The sequence below is a fragment of the Artibeus jamaicensis genome, unplaced genomic scaffold (assembly GCF_021234435.1).
Source record: "Artibeus jamaicensis isolate MK-2021 breed Jamaican fruit bat unplaced genomic scaffold, CSHL_Jam_final contig_475, whole genome shotgun sequence".
Lineage (NCBI taxonomy): Eukaryota > Metazoa > Chordata > Mammalia > Chiroptera > Phyllostomidae > Artibeus > Artibeus jamaicensis.
Window position 1 is genome coordinate 3364514 of NW_026521852.1, and position 17486 is coordinate 3381999.

A 17486-nucleotide genomic window follows, 5' to 3' on the forward strand; every position below is an offset into this window, starting at 1 on the left:
GGCCAGTCAGACACCAGAATGACAAATGGCTTGAGGACACTCCCACCCAGCCTCCTTCCCTCCCTCTGAGGGTCCCTTTCGCCAAGTGTGACTGAAGGGGGTGATTCTCTCTGGTGATGGCTACCCAGTCACTGCTCCCTTGCTCAGTGGCAACAGTCTCAGGGCGTGAGTGAGAGGGACCGAGAGGCACAAGAGGGAAGGAAGAACAGCTTGCTTCCCAGGCACCACTGCAGTGACCTTGGAGGACACAACCCCAGCTGCCCAAGGTAACAGCTGGCAAGTAAGCATTCTCTGACCACTCGTTAGCTGTGTCTCTTGTCCCGTGGCTGGACGGGGCTCGGGAGATGGAGGGCAGAGACAGGGACAGGCTCCGAGGGAAGGGACAGTCAGGCGAGTGAGCCGTCAGAGGTGTGAACAGGCAGAAGGGGAATGGACATTTTCCAAGGGGAAAGCGTCCTGTGCTCAGGTCAAAGGGGGTTCACCTGATTTCATACCCTGGGGCGGGGCTGGAGTAGAGGACAGAAGGGGAATAAAGCACAGAAGTGGGGCTGACAGAGTGGTCCCCAGGCTAGATAGACAGACTGCCAGGATGCCGCCTCTGGCCACAGCAGCAACTGCGGGCTGGAGAAGCACCTGGTCACTGCCCGGTGGAGCCCCCGGCCTGGTGACTGAGACAGAGGGAGGCCTGGGGCTGGACACACTGGGCCCTGACCTGGAGGCAGTATCCACCTAACAGACAGCCTGATACCCACAGGCAGCACCCTGCCATGGCTGAAGTTTTCCCACCAGTTTAGGGAACACCGAGTAGGAGGCGGGGAAACTGAGGAAGATGACGCGTCTCTTATTCATCTTCCTGACCCCGGAATCTGCCACAGAACTCCGTACCACACGCGCGCAGATCTGAGCAAAGTCAGACGAGGACAGCTGTTTCCAGGCATCTCCAGGTGGCAGGTTCAATCCAAAGATGCCCGCATGGCACGTGGGCCGCCCTGGCCAAGTCGCAGATGGCCTGGACAGATGGGCTGCTGTCCTAAGAGACAGCAGGTACAGTTGCACGACAGGGATCATCTCTACTGGGCAAGATACAAACAGACCAGTTGGGGGACAAACCACCGGGTTTGGGGAGGAGGAGAGGGAATGGAGCAGTGGGCCGGACACCGGGCCCACGTCAAAGATGTAGAACCCGGGCTCCAGTACCTCACGCCTGCATGCTGCGCTGTGCAGAGGTTCTCGTGCATTTAAGGCCGAGAACAGCTGATGATCTCAGCACGTGTCTTTACAAAGAAGGGCGATGTGCCTCTCCGACCATGTCCCGTGGGAGCGGGAGCCTGGGAAACATGCTGACCGGCCGCCAGAGTGTGTGCGTTCACTCCGCACACCTCGAACCCAGACCTTCTTGAGATGAATGCACCAGATGGGGCGTCTGGAATCACACCTATCACCCTTGTGACTGCCACTCACAACAGGGGCAGCAGAGACTGGCATGCTGCCCTGCCCCCAGACCTCCAGCCTTGGGTCCCCAGGTGCTAGAACGGGGCAGGAAGGCTAGGAGCTGCTTCTCCTGGTGCCTTCCCTGTGTCTGTCTTCACTAAGCCTGCTCAGGAGGCCTTGCAGCCCCGCTGTTACAGGCCCTGAAGAGACCCTGCTGCAAACTTGATGCAGAGCAACCCCCAGAGTGTGAGATCAGCTTTCTCCCCAGTCTCCAGGACGTCTCTCTTGTACCTGGCAGAGGAGTTTGGGTCCTGCGGGGAGGTGCCGGACCCCTGCCAGCCTGGGTTACTGGGGGTTGGGGGGAGGAGAACTAGGGGAGGGGAAGAGGATGGCAGCGCACCGCCCAGGGGTCTGGCTGACAAACAAAGGCGAGCGGAGGAATTAGGTGAGCAACAGAAACAGAACCAGCCTAAAATGGGGTGGGGGGTAGACGAGCGAAGGTGGACAGGAAACCAAATTGGGCAAGGTGGGATGCTGCTCGTAAGCCAGCCCTCAGATTCCTCACCCGCATCTCCCTGCGCGTGCCCCCCCCCCACACCTAGAACCTAGACGACCCCTGGCCTTCCACCCTCTGCTCTGCCAGGTGAGCTTTCCTTCAGCTTCAGAGGAGGGCAGGTGAAGGGGCCCTGGGTCCCCTGTCTACTGTCTCCAGCTCGAGGCCGGGCCTTCTGTGGTGCAGGGCCCTCTGATGTCCCTCAAGCCCACAAATGAGGACTTTACAGGAAGACCATGGTCAGCAGGGTGGCTTCTATGCTGGGACCTGCCAGCCTGACTCCTCACTTTCGTGCACCAACCTCCCAGAGCCCGAGATGGAGACCGTTCTTAACGCTGAAGACTGTTAGGAGCCGGGTTTCTGAAGGGCGAGGAGACAATCAGCCCACAGTGCCCAGACACTCCAGATCCTGGCGCACCTGACTCTGTCTGAAGATGTGCTCATGGGTTCTCAATGACCAGAACCCACAGCAGGTGACAGGGCTGGGGCCGGGCCCCCATGCAGCATGCAAGGCCGGCATGCACGCGTGCTCACCCACAGGTCACCCTTTCAGGGCACGGCAACCCGACCGGAGGAGAGAGGCCAGCTGTGCCCACTCGCAGTGAAGCATTCCTTCTCGGGGCGCAGCTGTCCACTCAAAGGCTGTCGACCCTCTCTGTGCTGAGATGTCAAGCCTAGGCAAGGGCCCAGGTGTTCAAGGATGTAATCACTCAGCTTCAGAGAAAGCTCCAGCTCCAGAGAACAGGTCTGCAGCCCATGTGTGCAGAGCCCCTTCTAAGTCACTCTCCTTCTCAGTAGGGGCAAACAGTAGGTGGAGGGAGAAGACTGTATCTGAGCCTGGTCCCACCCTCCTTGATGGTCTGGCTTCCCAACCACTGAAAGGGTGAATCTGGAGCATGCTTTCATTTCAAGCCTCTCCCTCCTTCTCCACGTTGGCTGGGCTCCACCAGCATCATCCCATGCCATGCCCATTACCTCCGCTGCTGGTACGGTACCTGCGGTTGGAGTAGCTTCAGAACACAGCGCCCAAGATGGCCAGAGAGAGGGAGAAAGGATAAGAGGGGAGAGAGAACAGAACACAGGTGAAATCACAGGGCCAGCAGGCAGAGAAGGTTCCGGCTCAAACCTGACCCAGACAGTGTGGCTGGTGCTGGCCACTGCCCTGAGGATGCCAACTGGTATTCAGGGCTCATGTTCAACTCCACTGGGGTCTGGTACATTTCCATAGAAGACTTGCCACCTGGGTCTGGGACACCTTTGTAATACACTCTGCGTCTACCTCTGTTTAAGGGCTAGCAACTAAGAGGTGGCAGCAGGCACAGTCCACCTGGAGTGCTGTGTTCCACGGTCTTTCCCCCAGAAAATGTCCCTCTTTGGCGGGGCTGATCTTTATGGCACAAGCTGGGTGATCCTCCTTGATGCCAATGATTGAGGGCTTATGGTGTAGGCGGTACAGGAGGACACTGATTCCAGACAAAAGAACGGTGCTGCTATCGTTGAAGGATGATGTCGGATAGCGTTGGGGAGGACGGCAGAGTGGGGAGAATGTTCTGCTGGACCCTCCTCACACAATCTCGGCCTTGAAAGGCCTGGGAATGGTGACACACTGCAGCCCCAAGGCCCGTCTTGTTCTGCTTGCCCAGCTCTTTCCCACCAGTTGTACTTTATGAAATAAGAAACCCAACTGTGGACTGAGCCCCAAAAGGAATTGCTGAATTTGCTGCAAATCTCTGAGTTGAGAAGAGTCTTTGTACTCCTGCTGCCCAGGGCTGCAGAACTTTCTCTGTGTGGTCCCTGGACAATGCTTCTCTATCTGATGCTCTACATCAGGGTGGAGGTGGGCAGGAGGAGGGGCTATCTTCACGTGTCTCCTTAGAGTTAAGTAATCAAGTGAGTGCATCAGCCATGGCTGGTGTGGCTCTTCAAAAGGTTGCCAGTTCAATTCCCACTCAGGGCACATGCTTGAGTTGCAGGCCAGGTCCCCAGTAGGGGGCATGCAAGAGGCAACCGATCAATGTATCTCTCACACATTGAGGTTTTTCTCTTTCTCCCTCCCTTCCCCTCTGTCTAAAAGTAAATAAATAAAATCTTTTAAAAATGGCATTTAAAAGAAAGGTGCATTATCCTTTGGTAATAAAGGCACACATCAGGCACGGACCCAAAGCTCCCCAGACCTAATTAACTACACACGGGGTTGGAAGGCCCGACTAGAGGAGCTTGTTGTGTGGCTCACTTATGCCTTTCTCTCCAGGACATTTATGGGGCAGGACAGTGCCACAGAAAGGACCGTAAGCCTTCCTCCAGCCCCTCCCACCCCCACCTCCACCCCCCACCTTGCTGCTGGCCCACTGGCCAGCGAGCGGAGGCAGCAGGGCCTGGCAGCCCAGAGAGGGAAGCACTGGTGCTCTGCTGGCTGGCGGCAGAGGTTCTTGGGAGGCCTGACGTGGGCCAGGACGAAGCTGCTGAACCCCAGCCTTCTGGAGAAAGCACTAGACACGATAACCTGCTGCCAACCTCAAGGACCCCTACTCACTTCACCTCTTCTTTGAGGCTTCCCTTGCAGACTCCATCTCCCCGTGCCACACAACCATGGCCCCTTCCTTACCTGAACACGGCATTTCTCATGTTAAACTGCAAGGAGCTACTCTTGATGATGTCTCCCCTTCCAGACTGTGTGCGCTCATTACTTATGAATCCCCCATTTTTGGCACAGTGTCTGGCACTTCACATCGTGGGTGCTTAAGAAATGGTTTTTGAATAGACCACTGTACCTCTGGAGAGGCAGTGTGCACCCGCTTTCACAGGGGGCCCGCCCATATTAAAGGTCCTATAGTCATGAACCCCCAATAGGTTCCTGGATGTCAGTCAGCATGTGCAGGTGGGCCCAGAGCTCCCTCTAGTGGAGTCCTCATGCAGGTGCAGCTCCAGTGGGGATTGCTAGGCTCCTGGAAGATGCCAGGACCCAGGAGATGAACCCTTTTGCTCTTTGTGAAGCTAGACTGGCCAATGGCTGTTTCCCAACTCTCTTTCATCTCCTCAGGTGCAACTCACTCAGTTCAGGCTGCAAGGAGGGACTGTATCTACTCACGATCTGCACAGGTAGCTTCGGTCAAGGCTATTTCCCCTCCCTCCTAGGCCCCACGTGCCCTTGGGAAAAGAAGGGGTGTCCCTAAAGCCCTCATGTGCACTGTCAATATTCATGCCTCCCTCAACAGGTAGGCATGTTCATTATTCCTTGAGTTTCATTAGCATATTCACTTCCAATGCATTTTCCCTCGTGTCATCTCCACTCAGAACTCACACTCTCTTCCCTACTCCCCCATTAGAGGGAAAGATGACACGTTATGTAGTTGAGCAAGTCAAGGCCAAGTGGGGACCCAGGTCTGACAGCAAGTCTAAGGAGACCTGAGTTCTGCAGACACATCATCCGTACCTACCTGCCAGCATACAAGATGGGCTCTCTGCTTTGAGGGCCGAAGGACCTGTGGCCTCCTTCCCTCCTCATGCCAGAAGGCCGCCAGAGGCAGCCAGAGGTCAGATCAGTGTCTCACTGGGGCCTGCCGTCCCCACGGCTGCCACAGTGCACCTACCTTCATTTGGAGATGCTGGTGACTCCTCCGTGACTGCTTCCCCAGAGCCCACCTGCGTCCTGGCACTCAGGGTGAAGCGGTAGCGTGACACGGGGTCTGCTCTTTGCACCATGAACTTGGTCTGATTGGGAGAGAAGTTCTCCACTATCTGCTTTCCTACTTTGGTTCCATTAACTGGGGAGAGATAGGTAAATGAAATCGAACTTTGGCAACATTGACCATGGAAGAGCAAACCTCCCAGCTCTGCTGGAAAGGGCTGCAGTAAAACCTGGCTGTGCTCTTGAAGACTAGGGGATGGGAGGCTTGGTTCAAGGGGAGTGTGGGGCAAGAACTCCTTTCCAGCACTTTGATGACATACCAAGGCTAATACTCTTTCAATGAACTGGTTCTCTCTAGCTCACTGCAAAGTTACGTGGCTGATTCTGAAAGACTCAGTTTATAATCTCCAAGTCTTTTCAACAAGGGCAAAACTTAGGAGTTTCTTTCTTCCTTTCAAAAGAACTAGGGCTAACCCACTAGAGCTTCAGATGGTTAATTCCTCCTTTGTAACAAGCCTATTCTATGGACCTCAAGGTCGGCTCCAGAGATCAATCTGGAATAGTATGCAACACTCAGTTGAGTATTAAAGTTGTAAAAAAATAAAAAATAAAAAATAAAAAAACAAAGACCCTGAAATAAAGTTGTGAACACAACACCCAACTCTTTGAGTGCCCAGTGGGGTACAACATCACCTACTGTAGAAGACTTAATGTTTTAAAAATGTAATGATGCTTCTGTCCCCACATGGTGACACTGAACGCCCAAGGTGAGGTCTTCCTGACTCAGCCTCCTGACAGGGTCACTCCAAGTTACGACAGGTCTACATACAGCTTCCTGACGCCTTGTTAGGGTGTCCCTGAGTCTCGCGCAGGCTCCTGTGCAGGGACTATTTGCCCCATTGATGGCCGTGCCCTCGGAGAGGAATGCCCCTAGACTGCTGGTGTTGGAGACCAAGGTCCCTGAAGGCTGGCGCTGGACCAGAACTTCCCTTTGTCTCCCGGGGCCAACCAGAGGCTCCGTGCAGGAGGGGCTGCGTCAGGAAAGCGGGGTCTCAGCTGCCCCCCTAATCCCATAGGGGGCTTTCTCCCTGGCAATGCCCTGCACCACAGGCTCCTTGGTCCCTTGGGAAAGGGGGTGAGAATGGGGTTCCTGATCCCCAGATTACCTAAGCGAAAGATTATCTAAGATCCCAACGTACAGGCCACATATCTGAGAGAATATCCAGTGAGGATCCCATTGGGGTGCTCCGGATGGTCCCATTCCAAGCTGATTGTCTGCAGGCTGGGCTGCCGGACTCGGAAACGCCTGGGGACACTGGGTACTTGGGGAAGGAGAAGAGAGCGGGGGAGGTGGGGCGAGGGGGGCGGGCAGGGCGAGGAAAACAGAGAGAGAGCACAAGCATGAAGGCACTGGACTCAGGCTGCCCCCCATGCCAGGCAGCTGCTGCTCCAGAGCCCACGGCCCACCCGCACGGCATTTCCCTCATGCAGGGTGAGCACGGCTCAGACTCTGTTTAAACGGAGGAAGGAAATCAAGGGTTTCTTTAGTAACTGCTGTGGATTCTAAGCATTTGGTTCAGATTCTGTGCACTCAGCTCTGATTCTTCAGCGATGCCTCCCAGGAGGGCAGAGCAAGTCTCAGGCAAGGAAACAACTGTCACTGTTTCCTACAGAGGCCGCAGCTCCCGATCCTCAGACAAGGATTCTTCTCACCTCCGGGCTGAGGATGCTGGGCTCAGGGTGGGGAGGAGAGCAAGCCCAGACGGGGCATGTGGACAGCTGAGGGGCAGGAGCCCTGGGAGGAGGCTGATGGTGAAACACGGAGGAGGGAGAGGCAGGAACAAAGAAAACGAGAGGGAAGACCACAGGAGAGTCAAGAAAGGAGAGAAGAAAATGAGGAAAACAACAGTGAAGGGAGGGAGGAGAAACAGACCCGGGGGAGCAAGTGCCGCACTGCTGAGAGAGGACTGGCGAGAACGGGAGGTGGGGGGGGGGCTGGGAGGTGTCTGCCTCCCAGGGCTGGGGTGACTGTGACCCGCAGAAGGCAGGCACCCCTCTGCAGGGCTGCTGCACCCACGGGCCGACAATCTCAGCAAACGCTTCTTGTTTGCGGTGGTGAGCGCTCTGCAGGCTGTGGGTGCTGGTACACAGACCGGGTACCTCTAGGTGTCAGGGCAACTGTGCTTCGGCCTCAGAAGGCAGCAGGCAGCCTAGGCTCCCACGGGGCCTGGCTGTAGTTGTGTCGTTGGACTTCGTGAGTCTCCTTCTGAGGTGCAATCTCGTCAGGGCAGGCCGCCACGGTGACGCAGTGCTCTGTGGGAACGGTGGGAGCTGCTCGGCTCACGGCGGTCGGCTCCTTGAGGTCAGGCGGGGTCGACTTGTGCTGTCCGTGCCAAGCCAGGATGGCGCGCTCCAAGTCCACCTGCCTGCGGCGCCCTTGTCCTGCCCTACCCCGAGGAGCTGCAGGCCAGACCTACCTCCTTCCGGGGTGGTGAACTCCTTGGTTTCACTGCGAGGCCCATCGCCTCTCCCATTGACCACAACCATCTCCAGCTTGTAGTTACTGTAGGGGAAGAGGCGGGACACCACACCCCGGAGGCGGTCACCAGGGAAGCCGGCTTGCTGTCTCTTCTGAGACACCCACAGGCTCTTCAGTAAGCTGCTCTCCCTCCAGTAGTAGGCCTTCAGGACAGAGGCAGGCCAGTGAGCGGACGGTCGGGCAGAGCTGGGTTAGTTGTTAGTGGTGCTGGTAGCAGCCGGTCTTCCCTTCGCTTGCCACAGGCTCCAAATCCCAAAGGAACCCCACACAGGGCTGGGGGAGGGGCCTGAGAGTCCCCATTCATTAGCCACCAGTGAGCGTGAACTGATGTCAAGGGAGAAATGCGGTTTTGGTTCAACCACCTCTCTGGAGAAGAGGCAAGTTGGCCAGGCGGGCACTGCACTGCTCCGTCGCGAGCCTTATTTCCAAGCTGGGGAGCAAGTTGCTCAGGGAGTTTGCACCCAAACCTCAAACACGAGCCGCGGCCCCCGCATCAGGTTAGTGTGGTGTAAGGCTCGCAGCAGAGAGGAGTGGGGCAGCGGTGGGTTGGCCCCGAAGTCTGAATCTGAGCAAGGGTTGGTTTAATCCTCTGAGCTCAAATGTTTCTCTTAATACTGTTTGGAGGCCTTTACAGTGGAAGAGACACGTGTCAACGTGAGTCAGACGCCAGGCTGCCCGGTGGCAAGAGCTCAGCTGGGATGGCCTGTGGAAGGTGGCAGTGTCACAGACAAGACCGAGAGAGTTTTGACGCAAGGTCTGAGTAGCGGTGGGTAAGAAGCTCCAGATCAGGCCACCACACCAGCGTCACCTGGTCCTCCAATGGCAAGATAAGGAGGAAGCCCAGACTTAAGAGGGGGACCCAATGGGACCTTTAGCCAGAAACATCTCCGGGCAAACGAGTTAAGAGTGCAAGCCGATGGTTAGGGAAGAGCTTGTTCAAGTGCATATATCACCTTGCCTGCCATCCCCTACTTACCAAATTCACTTCCAAAGAGCCCCCCAGTCTGCCCCTAATTATCCATCAGCCAGCGCTCCATGACCTCTGAGGTCACAGAGCCTGTGTTTGCCCCTGCGGCAGCCTCGCCCACTTCCCAGGCAACTTTTAAATAGAGCTGCCCACAGGAGAAGTCTGCACACCTGGGTGTTCTCACCCTTTTCCCCACCTCAGCTGGCCCTTTCAAAGAAGGTTGGAGATCAAGCAGAAACTGCTGACAGCAGAAGATCAGAAGCTGAGAGCCTGGGTAATGCACATACCGCGTAATTGGGAGTTGTTGGCTGTGACAACAGGGAAGGCTTCCGCACCCTTTCAGTGGTTACCCCTGTTAGTTGGGACTTCCCGCAGATGGGTGAGGCAAGCAGCCCAGTGCGGGCACTGAGGTGTAGCTCACGCAGGCAGGGTGTAGCTCAGTGATGCATCAACAGAGTTTCTGAGGACGCGTGCACGTCCACTCACGCCTTCCCAGCACGGTGTGCTATGTAGTGTCCACCCAGACCCCCACCCTTCATGTGACTTTCTGCTGAGCAGAATGTCTCAGCATATCTGTTGTAGGACACGTCTGAATTACATCTAAGCCTAGATATCATCTTCCTGAATCAACTCTGGACTCCTTCCAAATATCTCACAGCCTGCACCTGCTACCCCCTTGCCCTGGTTATCAAGCTGGGTGGTTAGGCGGGGCTGGGAGCTGGCTTCCTCACTCGGTATTCTCTGAGCTGGCCCTGGACCGTGTCGGAGTAGACGCGGTTCCACTGAAGGCTGATGGCTGTGCTGTTCAGGACTCGGACTTTAACGTCAGTGGGAGCAGCCCTGGGATCTGCAACGTGTTGGGACAGAGAGCAGGTTACGCTGGCAGGGCTGGCTCAGGACCTCAGGTTCCCCTGAACTTGTTCTCTGCCACCCATACCTGCACCCCATTCTGGACCCTGGGTACACCATGAGGGCAGGAACCCCATTTCCTCCACCAGACTACTTGGAGGGGTGGGGAAAGGCTCAGAACGAAATGATAGCAATCCAGGTAGGAGGGCAATTATTTGCTACCCTCACATGCTGGTGGTCTCTGTTTGCCCCTCCGTGCCATTCTCCAGCCTTCCCCACCCTGCTCCTTGTCCCAGGAGGCTGCCCTTTCTGAATGGTGTCACCTGAGCTCCGTTGTTCTCAGGTCTCCAGATGGGTTCGCCCAATAGGAAGCATGAACAGGAGATTCTGGGGCAGAAGGGAAGGCAGCTATTCCCCTGGCCGCCTGTTGCAGGCCTAAGGGTTGACAACTGTTGCCTTCTTCTGCCCAAGGCCATGGCTCCTATGGGTGGCTCTCGATGGGTGTGGTAACTCACCCATCCCCTGCCCCTTCAAGGCTCAGAGTCCTGTAGTGGCATCCTGCCATGGCTAGCCCTCCACCTGGTTCACCACGCCTTGCTGTTTTCCCTGTAACCCTTGTTGTCCCATTAGAAATAGTCCCCACGAGTGGCATTTGTTGCCTGCCTGGAAGCATTACCACCAGACTAAAGGTGCCCTATCCATGGCTACCTGGAAAGGGAGGGCCACTCCCTCCCCTGTAACTGATTCCCGCCCCCTTCTCCATTCTGCTGCAGATGCGGTTCTGCCCCATCCCCTCTACTCCATCAGAGCAGAGGCCACAGTGGTAGACTGATGCAATGAAAACTGTGGGGCTGTCCATGAAGTTCATGACCAGATGCTGCCTATTCCATACTTACCCTCCAGTACTCTCCTGTCCAGAAGTGGCTGCGACCATGGAGACGAGAAGTGGAATGGACAGAGGGCCTGCTGACCCCTCTGCTTATCTCCCAAGTGGGTGAGATCCATCATCACCTCCAGGAAAGCAGGCGCAGGGCCCAACCCTCGCCTCGTCCCACCTCACTGGTGCGAGCACTGCTGGCCCGACTCCAGACCCAGCGTCGCGCCAGTGACTGCTCCTCCCCAGTGCTCTTCCCATCTCCCCCCCACTTTGGTCACTCCATGATTTCTTCTTAAGTCAGACCCAGACCACTGGCATACAAGTCAGCCTCACCTGGGGGTGGGCTTCACTGACCCTCCTGCTTTGCCTCGCAGCCTACTGGATGGATGGGGACAATAAGGTCACAACCATCTAGGCAACCAGTCTCATACTTCCACATATATGTCTAGAATCTTACTGATTCATCCAGTCAAGCCTCCAAAGAACTCTATTTACGCTCCATTCTGAGGGCCAAGAACATCACTGGGAATGCCGCCAGGAGGCTGGCCTGGGTGTTTCCAGAGTCTGGGGCTCTGCGGACCTCCTCCAGCCCTGAAAGCCGCCCCTGAGGAGCCCAGGGAGGAGCCTGGCTCGTGGCCCTGCTTCCTGTGGAAGAGCCTAATTATGGCTCTTTGGGATTCACAATCCTGAGGTCTTTCTTGGCACTAGGAAGGGCTGGCAATAAGGCCAATTGGAGGGGCCAGTTTCTTTTCCACACCTGATGTTTGCTACTGTGTGATCTTGGCAAGGGCTTTCCTTGCGCGGTCTGTTTTCACATCCGTCACATGGCAGTACTGGACCAGGTGATGACGCTCGGTAATTTCGGATAGTGTACAGATGACAATATCTGCACTCCTGACATCATCAGGGGCCCATCTGTTACTAGACAGATCACTGTGGGGGATTTCTTTTTCCCGGGAACTGGCTATCCTCCAGGATGCTCTTGGAAGCCCCACAGCCCACCTCAAGGTTCCCTAGTCCATGAAGGTAGCTCTTATGGAGCCCAGTGGGGAGGGTCCTGGGTGGAAAACAAGGGGAAGGTACTCACAATCTTCTCCAGAGTAACCGATGACAGTCTCCGGCTCAGGGCCCTTCCCAAAGTCGTTTTCGGCCTGCACTCGGATCTCATAGGGCACGTAGACAGGGGTCGGCCCTACCACGTAGCGGGAGCCCCATACTGTGACATTGTTCCAGGTCTCTCGAGTCTCTCTCCGCCGCCACTTGACGATGTAGCGCAGGTTGGGGCCAAAGGCGGAGGTGGCATTCATGGGCTGAGCAGGGAGACAGAGGGCAGGAGTGGAGGGGGCAGGTGGAGACCACAGCGTGCGCTTTCTTTCTACGCCCTTCCCAGTCTGCCTGACACTGGCCATTCCCTACCCCTCGGAGTTCTCCAAAGCCCAGAATCCTATGAACCCAGCAGCATGTAGATTTTCTGTGATGAAAGCGTCACCAAGACCTAGTCACTGTGACTCCCACATTGGCAAGGGCATAGAAGCAAAAGCTTTATTTTTGGCAGGACTCTTTCTTATGGTGGAGAAGCCAGAAAAAATATGGATGACGATGTAATATTCTCCCAAGTCAGAAAGGCGTGACCGCTGCTTGAGCCCCTGCATGCCTTCTGCCAATGAACTCAGAATGGCAGAGCCAACTCTCAGTTCTGTGGAGCCCAGGTGGGCGGCGCTGCCCTTGCACCAGCGCTCTGAGAGTGGGAATGACTTTGATCTTTGTTCCCTGAGGGTCTGTTCCAGGAAGCAGTGCCCTGGAGCCCACAGGACGGAACACGGAGCACAAACTGACCCCTGCATGGTCCTGAGGGGGTGCCTGGCGCCTGGCATCTGGGCTTGGCCCCTTTCTGAGGCTGCGGGGAGACCAGGCCCCCCTCAGGGGCAGTCTGCAATCCCGGTACTGAGTGCCCTGTTTCCACAACTCGTGGCAAGAGTGCAGTGGTGTTGATACTTCAGCAGCCAAATTTACACCTCTCAGACTTGGAAGTGGTTTGGGGAAAAGTCATTTTGATGTGACATATCCGATTTTGATTCGGAAAGTGTAGTCAGTGAGCCAAAATGAACATAGGATTTATCAGTCCTGGCCTGGAGTTATCTGGTCCCCTCCTCGACCGAGAGGAGGGCTACGCTGAAAATGTCATGATTGCCGGTCCCACCTGATCCCAACAACCTCGGGTGAAAAAACCCAGAACACACCGGAGTGAGGGCTGGTGTTTGTGCTGAATCTTTCCCGACTCTAACCTCGATCCCTCCTTCTTCTGAAGAAGTCCATTTTATTTTGCTGGTTCTGTGACTGTGCCAGGATGCCAGTCACCTCTGCTCCTCTCTCCTGTCTTAACTCTCGCTCTAGACACGCTCCTGCTTGGTTTCCGGATGCCCAATGCAGAGAAGAGTGGCCACCAAACCAGCCAGGTGGGCTGAGCCACAACGTGGCCTCGAGGTGACAGGGCTATAAAGGGTGAGGGATCGTGGGTGCACGCTGCTGCCCTTTGGGGGCTGCGTGGGAAGGGACACTGACCGTCCATGTGATCTCCATGTTGTTCTTCCTGGTCCCCTCTCCTTTCACGTCGCTGGGGTTGGACTCAGGGGCTGGAACCCAAATTGACACAAAGTTCAAGCCCAATTTGTGCCTTACCAGGGTGTGGTGAGCAACCTCTGCTCCTCCCACCCAACCAGTCTCTCCCAGGCTTTTCCCCAGCACCTGTCTGCCCTCTGTCCCACAGGGAATTGAACTTGGTCTGCCGTCTCTCATGTGGGTGATGTGCCTTCCTAGCTAAGATTTAAACCCCACAGAAGCAAGCGCTAATTTCTTTTCAATTTCAATCCCTTACCAGACAGGATTTATTATGAGCTTTTAAACATTTTAGATGGTCTTGTAGCTGGCTCAGTGTGGATTAACCCCTGTGTGAGTTACCCACTGAATATGTTAGATATGAACTTGTTTATCCCCATCATTTAACATTTTGGGGGATGTCAATGAGCTAGTGTGATTTCAGAAATATAAATATTACCCAGCAAAGAAATCCAGTAGAAGAGCAGATTACATGGTCCTACTGCAGATCTATGCCATAGCTCTTGCCTTTAAACCATATCATCGAGAGTTATCGATAACATCAGTGATAATAAAAAGTGAGAGTTAGCATTTATGGAGTGCTTACTATATGCCAGGCATCATGGTAAGTGCTGGAACTGCATTTCAAATGCCATCCTCATGATAGCTCTATGCTGGCAGGTGTTGTTACCCTGTGTTTCACAGGTGAGGAAGCCAAGCCTTGGAGAGGTTAAGTAACTTGCCCAAATTCGCATGGCTGGGGGCTGGGGAAACTCAGTTTGGACTCAGGCACCCGCTTCCAGCACCCTCCGTGAGCGCTCCCGTACTCACGTGCCCCGCTGGTTCTGTAGCGCTCGGATGGGAGGCTGGGGTGGCTGCTGCCAACCTCGTTGACGGCAATAACCCGGAACTGGTAGTTGACATATGGGGACAGCTGGAGGATGGCAGAGTTGACAGTGCCTGGGAACTTGGAATGGTCATGCCAGACTCCTGGCTGGAACTGGTCCTCTTCAAACTGGACAACATAGTCTGCGTGGGCAAGGGAGACAGAGCTGTTTTAGGGGCTGAGTTAGAGACTTCTTCCTTAAGAGCACACCCTCACGGTTTCCATTGGTCTCCAGAACCACCCTCAAGTAGACACAGGCAGAGGGAGAATTCCCATCAAGACACCGGAAGGAAAACCAAGGCTTCCACCTGCTCTGCCAACGGCCCGGGGCACAGGTCAAGTGAGGTGGACGTGGGTCCGGAAACCAGGCCGAGGCCTCCCGTCTCTGGGCTGCTACCACCCCTCTTCCCTGGGCGGGAGCGCAGGCCCTGGCTGACCTGTGATGGGGCTGTTGTTATCATCCCCCGGGATCCAGGTCAGCCTCACACTCCTCTCCGCCAGGTCGGTGAGCTCCAGGTCCCGGGGCCGGTCTGGCCGTGCTGGCAGCAGAGAGAGAAGACGCCACGCGGGACTCCTGAGTTGGAGCCAGCCCGTCCTTGGGCTGGCCCCAGCCCTGGACACCGTCCCATGCACAGGTCCCTGGTGGGCTGAGGTCACCACAGCAGGTGCCACGCCCAGCCTTCCCTGGAGGGTTGGCACAGGACCACCCTGTCCCTCGGGTATTCAAGGAAGAACAATGAGCAGACCCCAGTTCCACCACCCCCAAAGGAGTATCAAAGGATGCAGGGCACGGAGAGAAAACTCGGACCAACCCATCCCATTTCTGCAGGTATTCTTAGAGTGCAAGCATCTGGAAATGCTTTTCACTAGACACAAACGCTTTTGACACATTTAGGAAGGCCAGGGAGTAAGAAGTAAGAAGTTTTGTCTCATTTCTCATCATAATTATTTCCTAATCTGTATGCTAAATCTCCGAGGTGCAGGAGCCCTATGAGTATCTGGAGGGCTGAGTGGAGTAGAGAGGTCCAAGGAATGAGAGGGACAAAGGGGACCAGGCCAGGAAGGAGACGGGGACTTGGTCACGAAGCTTCAGTGATAGACAGAGGACAAAGGAGCCCCAACAGGCATCCTAACAGGGGCAAGACTGCACTTTTGGGGGGCTCCAGTCCCACTGGATTGCTTAGTTGGGTCAGTGCCATCCTGGCCTGGGGGGTAACGCCACCCCACCATGGACTGGGGTGGGTAGGCACACTTCCCCTCTATGGCTCCTTGGATGAGCTATTTCCACATTTTGGCCGATTCCTGGGAGACTGGAAGGTGAGGCACGTGTGTGTACATTCAAGTGGGCACAGACTGTACGTGGGCATACAGTGCTGGGCAGGGACAGGCTGCAGGGAATGTGGGCCTTTCCCACTGGACCATACCCATTCTGACGCCAAGCAAAGGAACAGGCCACCCCGTGGGTGTGGTGAGTGGTTAGAGGTAAGGGATGCGTGTGAAGTGGTAGCTACGGACCACCAAGCTCAACTGCAAACAGGGCAGGAAGCCTGGAGCAGAGATGTGACTCTCAGGGAGGTGGCTGGGGACACTTGAAGGAGCTGATTTGGCAGGAAGTGGAGAGTGGGACCCACCGCCCACACACAGCACATCTGGCGGGCAGCGCTCTCCTCCTGGGCCCACTCTCTGCGGGCCTTGGGAGGGCCTGGCGAGGGTCCCGATTAGTATCAATTACCTTTGGGCAGGGCGGCCAAACGGTTAGTTGGAGTGGTCTGATCAGCTGCAAAGGTAAGATGGGTTATCCAGGTTAGCAGGTTATCCAGGTTAGCAGGTTACCTAGGTGTTCTGGAAGGGTGGGAGAGCAGGCAGCAGAGGCTGGAAGAGTGGCCCCTGCGTGTGTTTCTGGCACAGCTTCCCCACCTTCCACAGGCAGCCCCACCCCTTCGAGAGGCCTTCCTGTGCTTCCTCCAGCGCCTCCTTGCCCCTGTGCTACAACCGCACCCGGCCCTCCACCTCCTGCAACTGCGCGCCTCTGCTGAGGAAGGGGCAAGACACACCAGAGGACTGGCAGTGGGCACCCCGAGACTGGACAAAGGTGTGAAGGACAATGGGGGATTTGCTCCCCTGGGTGGGGGCAGTTCCCTCTCCCAGGTTTGGGATGGTTTAGTATTTACAGTCCGGCTGGAGGAGAAGGGATCGCCTTGCTAAGTACAGAGCACCCCGTGAAATCCCATCAGGAAGCAGGAGGAGGGGAGCAAGGCCGGGAGAGGTGTCGGGAGGACAAACACAACATTCAGTCCTGCTTCAGTGACAGGTCCTTTTAGTGAACTTAGTGGTTTAGAGCAGCTGTAAAGTTGGTAAAAATGACCACAACAAGAACCCTGTCCACCTTCCCTCTCTCATTCAGGCAAGGATTTGGCAAGTTAATAATTCCACTTAGGAGATAAGTCATCCAATGCAGCTAGTTTTGAAAGGAGCAGTTTCCTAAATAACCCTTAGATCAAAGGGCAGGAGACCACCACACCTGATGGGCCCACGGCTTCTCTGGCTGCAGGAAGGGAAGAGAGGTCAGCACCGGGACAGTGGCAGTTACCTAGCACGGTGAGGTGGGCCTTGGCCAGGTCCTGGTCCAGCTCGGTGCTGGCAACACACGTGTAACTGCCCTGGTCCCGCTCAGCCACACCGAAGATAGTCAGAGAGTCATCTTCCTTCTTCATCCTGTAAAGGTGCCAGAAGGGTTTGGGGGAGGGCGAGTGGGGAGATAACAGGGGCGGGGAAGGGGGTGGGGGGTGGTGGCCAGGCACTGTTTGCTGCTTATTCCCTACTGGGCAGCTACAGCCCCTCCATCTCGATGCTTTTGGGGAGAGAGGGTCTTTACCAGCACTTCCGGTGCTTTTAATGAAGGGGAAAAGAAACCTGGGGGAGGCTGATGCGGCCCTGAGCCCGACCGCATACTTCTTTCTGTGCCTTTCTTGTGCCGTGCTCCCCCACAAATTAGAGCACAGTTGGACTCACCCCCCAAAGGGCAGATGGACACCCCTCCCCTTCCCATACTCCAGCTCTGTCTTCAGCCCAGACCAGTCTCTGCACCTGGGCTTAGGCCAGGTGCCCGGGCTCCTCTAAATGGTCTCCCATAGAGCGAAGGCACCGAGAGCATGCACCCT

General features: G+C 55.8%; 1 protein-coding gene across 5 annotated transcripts in view; it reads right to left on the reverse strand.

The window, feature by feature from the left end:
- NFASC (neurofascin) overlaps window positions 1–17486 on the reverse strand; it is a 191583-nt gene that overhangs the window by 24982 nt on the left and 149115 nt on the right. For 2 of the 5 annotated variants that reach the window (XM_037155368.2, XM_037155363.2), the window contains 7 exons: window positions 16916–17040; window positions 14763–14864; window positions 14271–14468; window positions 13407–13477; window positions 11932–12154; window positions 6812–6934; window positions 5575–5748 (listed from right to left, as the gene is read on the reverse strand). In XM_037155368.2, coding sequence (XP_037011263.1) covers window positions 5575–5748; window positions 6812–6934; window positions 11932–12154; window positions 13407–13477; window positions 14271–14468; window positions 14763–14864; window positions 16916–17040 — 1016 coding nt within the window. Of the gene's footprint in view, window positions 1–2979; window positions 2995–5574; window positions 5749–6811; window positions 6935–8089; window positions 8295–9849; window positions 9966–11931; window positions 12155–13406; window positions 13478–14270; window positions 14469–14762; window positions 14865–16057; window positions 16103–16915; window positions 17041–17486 lie in introns of all 5 variants that reach the window. The other 3 variants (XM_037155365.2, XM_037155361.2, XM_037155362.2) reach the window with 3 other exon arrangements.